This window comes from Eleutherodactylus coqui, chromosome 4, assembly GCF_035609145.1.
Source record: "Eleutherodactylus coqui strain aEleCoq1 chromosome 4, aEleCoq1.hap1, whole genome shotgun sequence".
Classification (NCBI taxonomy): domain Eukaryota; kingdom Metazoa; phylum Chordata; class Amphibia; order Anura; family Eleutherodactylidae; genus Eleutherodactylus; species Eleutherodactylus coqui.
This window is the reverse complement of record NC_089840.1, coordinates 257097529-257110740: the sequence shown is the minus strand read 5'-3', so window position 1 is coordinate 257110740 and position 13212 is coordinate 257097529. Positions and strand designations below refer to the sequence as shown.

Here is a 13212-nt window from a genome sequence, read left to right as displayed (position 1 = left end):
TAGTCCTCAGAGCTGAGAAAGCATTCTCTCCTGGTAACGGGGCTTGAATACCCAGTCTTCAGCAAAAAAAGTATAGAAAAAACACTTCTTCCGCGCTCGTTGCTGTGGATCTTCACTGGAAGTGGTTTAACAAAGTCCTCAAACCATGTTGTTTACTAAAGCTGTATGGTAATTTAATTAAATTTATTCTATGGAAAATGGTTTGAGGACTTTGTTAAACCACTTCCAGTGAAGATCCACAACAACGAGCACGGAAGAAGTGTTTTTTCTATACTTTTTTTTTGTCACCCCCCCCATTTGGGTTCATTCAGACCGCCTGGGGTTGTTTCCTCCTGCTGCTCTTCTCAATCGGGAGGCTTTCTGGGGATCTCAACATTATTCTACTACAGGCACTTCGGGAGCTTTGGTGCAGGCGAGATGCCTATCTCCATCTCAGGGGCCCCGCTATGCACCAGGTGAGTTAATCCATTTACTCCATCGGATCTGTGTGTGGTGGCGCGGATCGCTTTTATATATCAGTCTCCAGCAAGAGATTGCTGTGACTGGTTCAGGAACACCGCCTCAGCCAATCAGAGCCGGCGCTTGATGAACCAATCTCAGCCATTGATTGAATGACATTATTGATGAGTACACAGGAGACTGCCGGAGCACCGCAGCCCAGCGTGGGGGACCCAGGCGCCGCATGCTAGGTAAGTATTGCTTTTTTTCATGTAGTGTAGCTAGGGATTATAAGAGGAGGGCTTATATTTCAAGCCACTGTAATTTCAGTCCGCAATTGATGCACTTCTGTGCCTCTTTTCAGAAATGTACGCCTGGTTCGACCTGCTGCAGAATTTTGGTACAATTTACGACAGTTTCTGGTGTAAAATATACAGAAATTGGTCTATACCAAATTGGTCTTTTTTAACAGTCTACGTGTGTGGAAAATATTTATGTCAAGAGGGAGATGGTGTTGAGAAGTGACATCACTTTTAGCTTTCTGGGGTAAGTAGTTTTTAGAAAGAAAGAACTTGAATGCAGCTCATAGATGAGGGGCATATGAATGATCAGCAGGTACAGAGATACAGACTGGAGAGCCGAACACTTACATTTTCATAGGAATAAAAGATAATTGGTCTCATCAGAAAATTGAGATTGAGGGTGGGCGGAAGCTTGTTCCTGTCTGTAGAGGCGCTATTAATTGATCCACAGTATGAAGGTCTGCACCTGAAATAAGCTTTGTTTATTACATGCCAGTCTCTAAAGAACAAACTATGTTAATTAAAGCCCGGAGGATTTCATTAGACAAATTCATTTTTTTTGCTCTTTTAAAGAAAAGGCCAATTTTCAGATTAAGACCTCATAATATTCTGTTAATTTGATTTACTTCAAACGAATCTGGATTTTATTAACCTAGATAAGGTGTCTGATGCTAGCGCTATAGATATGCAGGCAGCACTATATATAAGCCTACACATCCATACATGACAATTTATATTTCAGCATTAATAAGGCACCCGCACTGTAAGTACATTTACCGTATTTTTCGATCTATAAGACGCACTCACGGTTTAGAGGCGGAAAATAGGGAAAAGATATTTTGAACTCGCCCAGGGACAGTCAAGGGATAGTACCGGGCGACGGAGCTCTGATACAGGGGAGCTCCGTGTCATAGTGGAGGAAGGGAAGAATCTGATTGGTGGAGGCGGGGGAGCAGCGGCAGTTCCCGCCGGCGCTCATCACCAATTAGTGGTACGTAAGGGGCGGCAATGCAGAGGTGAGAGAACTAGTAAATAATCAGGCATTTGTTCGCACGATCGCGAGTTTGTTTGCGCGACCACAATTTAGTTCACACGATTGGCTGTCAAACTTGCAATTGCGCCGGCAACCTTGAATTTCAGTATGTTCACTCTAAAGACGCCTCACTCCCCCCCCCCCCCACTTTGGGAAGGGGGGGGCGGATGTAAAGTGCACCTTATAGATTGAAAAATACGGTAATTCCAACAGGAATGAGTTAAATCAAACACTAGTTTACCATTAAGAATTAAAGGGGTCGTCTGATGAAGACAATCCCTGTCCATAAACCTTGTTTAAAGGGTTACCCAACCTTGTAAAACTGATGGCCTACCTTCAGGGTAGGTCTTCAATTTGTGATCAGTGGGGGACTGCCACTCGGCTGATTGAAGGGTCTACTTCTTCAAGGTTTACATTTGAGCACGACCATACTCCTATTACAGAACATCATGATTGATAGCGGCTGTCTTGAGTATTACAGACTTGTCTCATTCACTTTAATGGAACGAGCCTGTAGTACTCAGAATAGTTGCCATCAACAACGTGGCGTTCTGCAGTACGAGAACAATCGTGCCCCGTTGACAACATTGAAGAGGTAGGGTGCCGTGGTTCATCAATCAGCTGATCGTTGGGAATCCCGAGAGGCGAACCCCCTCCGACTAGATATTGATTACCTATCCTGAGGATAGACCATCAATTTTACGAGATTATCTCTTATAAGATTTTATAACCCCTTTAAGGCAAAAGGACAATATAGCTGGGGTCTTCTATTTGAAAACTATCCCCCATGAGCCAAGGTGGAGAGCCGTTCTGCAAAGGTGTCCAGACATCTTGAATAGTTCTCAATCGAATGTTCGACAGCCTTTTCTCTTGACTACCATCTTACCGAACACATGAACACTCGGTTTGGTTAAGATTTCTTGCATTTTATATGGCAAGGCTAGGTGCACACTGGCTGTGAATGTGAGTTGCGCCTGAGAAGCTTGGGTGCAATTCGCGTTGAACAAAATACGCACACATGTTCGTGTACTGTCCAGTTTACATGGACACAGCACATTGACATTAATTAGCATGTCCTATTTCTCATCAGTGATACAGACCATTGGCCCACATGAAAAAACGTCAATGTGCATATCCTTATAGCCCTGTAATAGGGTTGTGTGCTGTCCGTGAATTAACTAGCTAGCATGTGGGGGGGCCTAAGAGGGAGGTAAGCCACAGCCAAACAGCTCTAATGGTGGTTTACCTCCAGAAGCAACACAAGGATCATATGTCTCCAGTCCTTCTTTTCCCTGGCAGAGGCCCCCTATACACATGCAACGGTTGCGGGTTCCACAGAAATCGGCAGATTGGAACGCGTTTATATAACCGTGTATATAATTTGCTTTGTTACGCAACCAAATATTGCATTATGCAGAGCTGCTTTGTATTGAAAGATATGTTCTCGGTAAACAGACAATTCGGGACAAAATGGGCGCAGCTTAGCGCCAGTCCATCATGACAGGGTTTGTAGAGGGCTACGACAGGACAGTAAGGGCTTAAAGTTTAATTGGGAAGATAGGGACCTATCGGGAGGTGTGGTGCTTGGTTTAAGGGGATAGGTGGAGAGGGACTAGTGGGTGGGGAGGCAGGGAGAGTACCTTCTGGAAGCCCAGGAGGAGTTTGCCATTCCGTTGGGAACCTAGAACAGTAAGCAGCCCACTATGTTTATGGGAAGCCTTCTTAGTAGTGGGGGAGGGTTGAGACTACGACTTGTGATGTAAGCTATGGGTAGGAAGTCACGGAGGGCGATCAGTAAGACGGTTCAAGGACCTATTGGAGGTATAGTTGGCCTTTGTCAATAAGTCATATGAGGAGTGGTTGGGTGTTCTACCGGGATGGTCCATGAGAACAGGCTCTAAATAACTCGTCATGCCCCCCCCCCGAGTTTGTGTGGTCTGACAGGGCAGCTCATCATCAGGTGCTGCCATTTTGATTGCCAACCTTGACCTCGTCGTTTACTGACAATTCTTTTTGACTGCATACTACTTTTCCTGGCTAGTTTTTATATAAAAAAGTTTGGTAATTTTTGCTATTTGTTTAAGAGTCTGTTTTGGCAGTTTTGTTTTCCACTATCACCTAGCGTCATGAGTCTTTATTGGGGTGGGGGTGGAATAAAGAGAAGGAGAAGTGGGAGTATTGGGGTAATGGTAGGAGAAGCGCATCTACAATATCTTTTAGTCATGTGCAAATGTATGATAAAGAGATGTGTAAGCAAGGAAAAGAGCAAGGAATCTGCAATAAAGACAATATGCATCAAATATGCATGTAGAGGGAGAGCTTTCATTGAACAGTACAGCGAGATCCCCTTTGAACAAGAAACGGATGTTTGCGTTTTGTCCTTGTCAATCAGGAGGAGTTAACGGCATGTAGAAACGCTGAGTCCCCAGAGGATGTAAATAGGTTAACATACAGGAGGCAATTGATGAATTTAATGGGAGTTGAACAGAAATTGATTTTTTTTCTTCCAGCTTTTAGAAAACATCTTAAGATTTTGTTGGCCTTGCACTAAGTGTTCAAAAAGAACATAAATAAGATTATGCATAGATCAGAATTTCCTTAGAGACAACCCTGTTGAAAAACACAAGACCTAAAAAAGAAATGCCAACAAACCATATAGGCACTTATTGCCTAGATGCCATAGATGCCCCAACCTGGATAGCATGGCCATGGATAAGGAAACCAACCCGATCACTTATCAGTTGGTTACCATACGTTACGTCTGTTCTATGTAGCAGACTTTATGGGTCACTCACATCAGTCCTTTCAACCACTGGGTCTCACAATCTAATTTTCCCAACTTTCACTATGTATTCACTTGAATGAATGCCATGTAACAACGCATTTCTCCAGCAAGGTCACTTCGGGGTTGATGAGCAGATATAGACAGCAGCAGCTATGCAGCCCAACTATTAAAGGGACCCCTTTCCGCTCACACATGAGATGCAATTAGTGGGAATTATGGACATTTTACTACGGAGCCCCACTGTCACCACTATAGGTTTTCCTCCAAGCTATGATGTCAACAGTGTACATGGTGACCTTTCTTGAATGCATAATTCCTGTGCTATGATGGTATATTGTGAATGATCTTGTACTGTGACATCACTGTGTTTATGATCTTGGTACTATGACATCACTGTGTTTATTATCCTTGTACTGTGAGATCACTGTGTTTATTATCTCTGTATTGCAAACAAGGAAGATGGAAAAATACCTCTGCAGCGCCACCTATTGGATGGCAGCATTCCTTCAAATCAAAGTGACTTTATAACAAGTCTTAGCAATGATTAGGAATAGGAAACCAAGCCAGAAAACAATGCACATACAGCTGTTTAGGGGTGATTGCCCCTCATTAGTGTGCAGCATTCTTCTGGATTAGCCTGTGAGAGGCCAATGACGACACCCCTCCTGCTTTACCTCTGTACTGTTACATCACTGTGTGTATTATCCTTGTAATGCAACATCACTGTGTTTATTAGCCCTGTACTGCGACATCACTGTGTCTATTACTTTTGTACGGTGACATCACTGTGTTTATTAGCCCTGTACTGTGACATCACTATGTTTATTACCTCTGAACTGTGATATCACTGTGTCTATTACCCTTGTACTGCGACATTACTCTGTTTATTACCTCTGTACTGTGATATCACTAAGTCTATTCTCCTTGTACTGCCACACCACTGTGTATTCTTTGAACACAGTGATGTCATAGTTCTGTGACATCACTATGGTTATTCTTCTTGTATACTAAACACCACAGTCTTCATTATTCCTGCACTATGACATCACAGTGTATGTTATTCCTATGAACACCAAATAATAAAAGCTTTTCATGTTGTGAACCAGCTGCTAAAAGGCAGTCAAGATGGATTAGGACCCCATGGTTACTTGTATGTCCCTGTTCAAACAAGAAAAGGGGATGTCTTGATAGGACCACCATTGTACCCTGTAATTCTTAAAGCAAAGCATGAATGAGTAAGGCAATGGCAGACATTGTCCCAGCAGCTGACACTACAGTAATGGAAACTCCATGCTAGAGAAAATATCCTAAAATGGACAAAAACTACAGTAATCTCCCCTTTAAACCCCCTTTTTTCTCCCTAGCACTGTAATTAATACTGCTGGAAGGAGGACACCTCCAGACCAGCCTCATAAATCACTTGCGTCGTCAAATCTGGAGAAATATGCTGTTCTTCAAAAACTATTATTGTTAATGATGTATGACAACAAACATAGCATCAATATTCATTAACGTGACTCTGCGAGGTTCGAGCGGCCGACGTGACTGGAGAGATTTACTTTCCTCTAAAGTTATCAGAATTCTGCAAATTAATGTGTGTTGATCATAAGACTGAGCTTTATGGTGCCATAATCATGTGACCCATCATAAGAGGGCCTTGCCAATGGAATTGCAATATATGTGTCACGCCTGCTGACATATGGAAAAGAGAAAACAAAATAAAAGGGAACTCTCCCCATGGGACTCTAACATATGAGCTTTCCTGCCTAAATAGTGAATGGATCGTCCTGATAAGGACGCACTCACACTGGAACCTGGGGTACTCGTTTACCCTGATACCTGGAAATAAAGATAAAACAAACCAAAAGAACACACTCAAACAAAAAACCCAAAAATTATCTGTAAATGGCAGGCGGAAACCGACTCCAAAGGAACTACTGCACCCAGCTATGATCTCGCTTGCTTCCAGAAGGAGACTGAACAGGACAATTGCCTAGCAGGGATCTCAGTGTGAGGAGAGATCAAGAACCCTCCCAATTAACCCCCAGGTGCACCTAACCAGCCACCCAGACAAAAACCCATTCCAACAGTAATCCAGAACACAAGTGAACATAGAACTCAAACCCCAGCAGAGTAGCACACACCGACAAACATACCATACCAGTCACATTTAACAGGCTCTCACTTGGTGACTGGTACATACTAATTTGACAGGAAGTATCAATATTTCAATAGTTGGTCTCGACAATCACTAAGTGAGCAGACATGAACTAACGCAGCTCTCTCTCCCCCTCTCTTCTAGTAGGAAGTCCCAGCATGATATTAGACTTCAATAAAGATAAATTACATCCGATCATCTGTTCACGGTCAAACTCTCGGCTCTTTTTTTTTTCTTTGAAACTTCCTCAGTGTTCCTCATCATCTCCAACACTGCAGGTAGGTAACGGTGGTCAGGCAGCTCTTCCTCCTCCTCTCCATAGACAGATATGCCCAGCTTAGCCCACATGTTCTTAATAGAGAGAGGACAAGAAGAGAGTGATCATCTCCTATGAGAAGACCGTACTGGGCATGATGAAATCAGTCATGTCTGAATCTTCTTTACCCCAACATCTGCCTTTGATAGAGAGTTGGGACACCTGATAGACATTAGATGGTTGGTCTGTCCTATTGAAATGGCATGTTCGGACAACGCTAAGCGAATGTATATGGAAAGACTTTATGGATCAGCATACTGCTCCCCTTGGCTTTCCAAGGAGGGTCCAGCAAAGCCAAAAGAACTCAGGTAAACCTCTCTGACCCTTTATTTCAGCGTTCCTAGCATTCAGTCTCGGCACCATCAACATTTCTCAAATGCTAGTTGCACTTTAAGCAATTGTAGCATTAGACTATAATAGAAAAACACTCTGCGGTGAGGAGTCAGGACATTGTTCTTTTGTCACGGGGTGTATATACCAAATTATTTTACCAAAGGCATTTACACAGCGTACAAAAGGCTAAAGTGGTCATCTGCTTTAAAAAAGCTTTTCTGGGACTTTTACTGTTGATGACCCATCCTCAGGATCTCCAGCAGTCCACTGCTCTAAATCTCCAGGTCTGTCAGTGTGGACGGAGCTGGAAGCGGATAGTGCTGTCCGTATTGCAGAAGCTCTGTTTCATACTGCAGGCACTGCTCCATTTAATTCAATGGGAGCTGTGCCTGCAGTACCAAACTGGGCCACTGCAATATAGACAGCGCTATCCGCTTCCAGCACGGTCCTCACTGACAGAGGCCCAGGGATCAGCTGATGGGCAGGGATCCCGAGCGGCAGACACCTCTACAATAAACTACTGATGACCCTGAAGATAGATCATCAGTAGTATACATCCCAGAGGACCCAAGGCTCAGACACAAGGTTGCATTACAGATTTGTACTGCTTGTGTGTTGTATGGAGCAGAAATATGGCATCTACAGCAGCCCACACATTCCTATTACAGTGTCATGTGGAGGTATGAACTCTGCAGTGGCTCTCCCACCGGAGGACTTGCTTGTGTCTGCATTACACAGACAGTCCTCTGCATTCAATGGGTACCGTGTAAGGGTATGCTTTTCCTGCAGAGTTGGAATGATGATTTGCTGAAGGCTTCACCTGGCTGTAACAGTTGATCACTGCAATCAGCACTTTATCAGGACCTATCGTAAGCTAAGGTGTTGTCATATTCTAATACTGCATGTTCTAGTCACGGTGAATAGCTCCCCCTATCTCCTCCGCCTGCCAGTTGTGGCTCAAAACACCCCTTTCCTGTCATATCCATCAGACACTGCACCATCCATGCTGTCAATGCCAACCCTAGAGTGCATATGCTTGGCCCACGTATTAAATGACGAGCACCAACACCCAGCTTTCCCATCCTCGGCCAATCCAGGCCTCTGGCTATTTAAGGTACTCTTTCCCTCTAGAGGCTGCATAGGCAAAAAGGTTGGTACTTGCTTCTGCGAAGCTGTATCCTGATCGACTCCTGGTTTGACCGGTGCCTATTTCACCCACCTTTCCTGTCTTCTCTTGTCCTGACCTCCGCTTGCATTTCGACCACAATATATTCATTTGCTTCCAGCCCTAGCCCTGTGCATGTCTCGCGGTTATGCAAGAACCCCACCTGTCCTAGATTTGGCTCTGTATATCGACTACGTCCCTGCCTGTCCCTCCGTTACCACTCTATGGCATTTCTGATCTGTTCATGCCAGCTGCCACGGAACTAATAGTATTCCTGGGATAACAGCCTGTGGGCCTCTGCAGCCAAGACCAGAGAGGGGTTAAAAAGGTGAATACCAGAGGACCTTAGGTGCTGCTATCAGAAGCAACCACAGTCACAGCCACATCTGTCAATGGCATGGTGGGGCCACAACCTGCTGTTGGACACTATATATAATTATTTGTAGCCCCTTTAACAATCACTTTAAAAGGATGAAGGAAAGAATGGCCAACTTGGCAATGCCGGAGAATGTAGATTGAGAAGACCACTGGGCTCTGCACTGTGGAAATAGATAGTGTTACAGGAGAAACAGTGATATATATCTATATAGATATATACCTATATATATCTATATAGGTATATATCTACATATATCTATATAAATATATATTTTTTTTTTTTAACCCAAAAAGGACAAAAAAACATTTTTATACACACCTATATACATTTACACACATAGTATATATCCATCTACACGAACAAAGGCACCATGGTAACATATGCCGTGTCCTTCAGCAATGCATACATTACCTTGGCACTAACAGAATGGTGCATGAGACATCAAGGTTATGCATCTTGCAGTTGACTAGCTAAATCCTAACCTATATTACATTCTACAGAGCGGTGCAATTAAGGTCTTGGCAACGTTGTACAATTTTAATTGGGAAGCAGAATAAATAAAACATCAAACAAAATGTGTGTGTACGTGGGGGTGATGTATAGAGTTATCTGCACAGTTTGCAAGACTAAATAAAACTTTTTTTCCCCAAAATTAACATAATAAAATGCGATCTGGAGTCTGCAAAAACTGCTTATCAATACATTCTTCTTCCTATCTGTGCTGATGTGCCACATAGAGTCTGAATAGTGCCATGTAAAAATGCTTGGCGCATAAAACACAATCCTATTAAAAGATAGTGTTTATTGGTGCAGAAAAGGTACCATAAATCTTTGTCAACCGGCGTGTACAGAATGAGGAGGTGGTGTGCGGCGCGGATCACACGTGTGTACACATCCATCCATGCCAAGGTCATTCCTGCTGTAGACAGTTGGAGCTTATTTGCACTTGTGCGAGCATTGCATGGCTTCAACAGTTAACAGACAAAATAGACTTCTAATGGGATCCATCAAGGTTCTATCAGAAGCCATCCCACAGGGACCCACTGTACAGCGGTCACCCCATGAGGCCCCATCGAACAGCAACTGCTCCCTGCCACCGGAACCCTTGCACAGCAGCTGCCCCGTTCCACAGGGCCCCACCTCTCAGCAGCCGCCGCATAGTTCTGCAAGGAACCATCGCTCAGCAGCTGCCGCCCTGTTTCGCAGGACCCCACCGTATAACAGCCACCCCTTCGCACAGGGCCTTGCCACACAGCGGCTGTCCCCCTCCCACAGGGCCCTGCTACCCAGCAGCCACCGCATGGCTTGCACAGCAGCTGACCCGTTGCCCAGCAGCCGCCCCCGTCCCACAAAGCTCCACCACTCACTCCCACTGGACCCCGCCGTATAACAGCCGCCCTGTCCCACAGGGCCTTGCCACACAGCGGCTGCCCCCATCCCACGGGACCCCGCCACTCAGTCCCACCGGACCCCGCCGTATAACAGCTGCCCCATTCACTGGGCCCCGCCGCTCAGCAGCCGCCGCCCCATTCCACTGGGCCCCGCCGCTCAGCAGCCGCCGCCCCATTCCATAGGGCCTCGCCACACAGCGGCTGCCCCCATCCCACAGGGCCTCGCCACACAGCGGTCCCACCGGACCCCACCGCATAACAGCCGCCCCGTCCCACAGGGGCTTGCCACACAGCGGCTGCCCCCATTCCACGGGACCCCGCCACTCAGTCCCACCGGACCCCGCCGTATAACAGCTGCCCCATTCCACAGGGCCCCGCTGCTCAGCAGCCGCCGCCCCATTCCACAGGGCCCCGCCGCTCAGCAGCCGCCGCCCCATTCCACAGGGCCCCGCCGCTCAGCAGCCGCCGCCCCATTCCATAGGGCCTCGCCACACAGCAGCTGCCGCCCCATTCCATAGGGCCTCGCCACACAGCGGCTGCCCCAATCCCACAGGGTCGCCACACAGCGGTCCCACCGGACCCCACCGCATAACAGCCGCCCCGTCCCACAGGGCCTCGCCACACAGTGGCTGTCCCCGTCCCACAGGGCCTCACCACACAGCAGCTGCCCCCGTCCCACAGGGCCCCACCGCCCAACAGCCACCGCATGACTTGCGCAGAGCCCCGTGGCCTGCACAGTTTACAAACTATTGAATTCCAATGTAATTCAATGATGTTTCTTTTAGAAGCCACCGCACAGCAGTCGCCCCACAGGCCCCGCTGCAAAGCGGCCATAGCCATGGAGCTGTGGCTCACAGCAGCCGTCACTTCGGTGCCCGGCCACACTGGCCCATTGAATTTTAAGCATCTATACAAAAAAAGGAAAGTTCTCTTCTTAAAAAAGTAAATGGAAGAATATTGCCCTTGATTGTTCCCAGGATGTACCTGCTGTATAGCTGAAGCCATCTGCTTGTGTTCAAGCACCGAGCCCATCAAGGAGCCTAAACTACTAAACATATTAGGGGTTACACAGTGCTGGAACAGGAAAGCAAGCAGCTGTACGTCCCGGGGACAGGTGGGCGGAAATTATCCTCCCGTTGGAAACAAAATATAGAGATGAGTAACAACCGAATATTGGAGAGATGCTGAGCCGCACAAATGTCCTACAAGCTACACTCTCCAACACACCGGCCTGCGTGCTGCACAGCGGAACCTTATACAACGTGCTAATATACTTCAGCATTTTATTGTGGCTTTTAAAAATATCTGTTTGTCATCAGTGAATAGAGGATTTCATTGCTTACATTGAATGGCTGCAAATCAAACTACTAACGACCACTTGTTCGTCCGTGCGTGAGTGAGTTATATGCTTCGCCCCATATCACATGACAGTGACGTCATCACAGGTCCTATTCCATAGCAACTGTGGCCAGAGGTTTGTAGGGGATGCATAACTCACTCACTCGGGAAGACCTCCAGATGAAGAACCTGTGATGACATCACAGTCATGTGACTAGGGGGCAGAGCATGTAACTCACTCCGGATGATCAGAGCCAGAGCAAACGTGAGCGAGTTACATGGTCCGCCCCATGATCACATGATGGTGATGTCATCAAAGGTGCTTCATCCCAAGTGAGTGAGTTACATGATCCGGCCCCGATCCCACGACAGTAATGTTATCAAAGGTCCTTCATCTCGAGTTACATGCCTCGCCCCTGATCACATGGCTGTGATGTCATCACAGGTCCTTCTTCACGAGTGAGTTACATGCCCCACCCCTGATCACTGTTGTATGAAGAATGTATGTAACAGAGCTCTATGTGATGTACATGTAGCAGTGCTGTGTCTGTGTGACGTGCATGTAGCAGAGCTGAGCTATTGAAGGTTTATCTACTGGAGAGGCCATCAGAGGTACTGTAGATCAATGGGGCACCCGTTCCAATCATCTGTTTTCTGGGCTGTTGCACTCTGGCTAAGAACAGATTTCTGCAGGAAGCAGACAGCTCTGTCCCCACTGGAGTGGCCATGCTTGGTATTTCAGGACAAGTTCCCACTGAAATGAATGAAAACTTTACCTGCAATACCAAGCCTGGCCATTACAGTAAGAACAGAGCAGTCTGCTTCCTGCAGAAATCAGCTCAGTACAAATGCATGATGACCTGGCACACAATTGATTGGCAGGGGCCCCAGATGATGGACCCCCGCCAATCTACTATTGATAACCTATCCTAAGGATAGGCCACCACTAGTTTACAAGTGGACAACTCAAATGAATGGAAACTGACTGCAACATCAAGCCGGGCCACTGCAGTGGGAACAGAGCTGTCTGCTTCCTGCGCACAACAGTTGTGTACCTGAATGTAGCAGCCCGGTAAACAGCTGATCGGTTGGTGTCCCAAGTAGTGGATGCTCATTGACCTATTATCGATGGACTATCCAGAGGAAAAAACAATAGCTCATGACTGGACAACCCCATTCATTCTTATATCCATAGTTTCCATAGACATGGATGGTATGCATATGTGATGGGTGGAGGTCCTCTCCACTAACTTTGTGCTTCAAGATTATATTGAAGTCTGTACTCACTTGTTTTGCATCATGTTCATTATAACCCAGTCTGAGGGATAGACGTTCTTCCCAATGAGGTTCTTAAACATAATGAAGGTTTCCATAAGAAAGTCCTGTAACAAAAATTCAAAAAACAAAGCGATATTAGGAACAGTCAATGTGAGCTAGAATGCTCTGAAGAACCTGGTCCATCCATACATTACATAGACCTCCATTTATTCATAGGTATGGTCTCCATGTAATGAATGCTACAATTCCTCCGGTAATATCAGCTTATCCCCGGGGGTTGGAGAAGCAGACCCCCT

The 13212-nt window shown here is 46.1% G+C and overlaps 1 protein-coding gene across 2 annotated transcripts in view; it reads right to left on the bottom strand.

Moving 5' to 3' along the window:
- The window catches only part of DOCK1 (dedicator of cytokinesis 1), a 364042-nt gene that overhangs the window by 132103 nt on the left and 218727 nt on the right, over positions 1 to 13212 (bottom strand). For both annotated transcript variants that reach the window (XM_066601145.1, XM_066601146.1), the window contains exon 29: positions 12926 to 13020. In XM_066601145.1, the coding sequence (XP_066457242.1) occupies positions 12926 to 13020 (95 nt within the window). The remainder of the gene's footprint in view (positions 1 to 12925; positions 13021 to 13212) is intronic.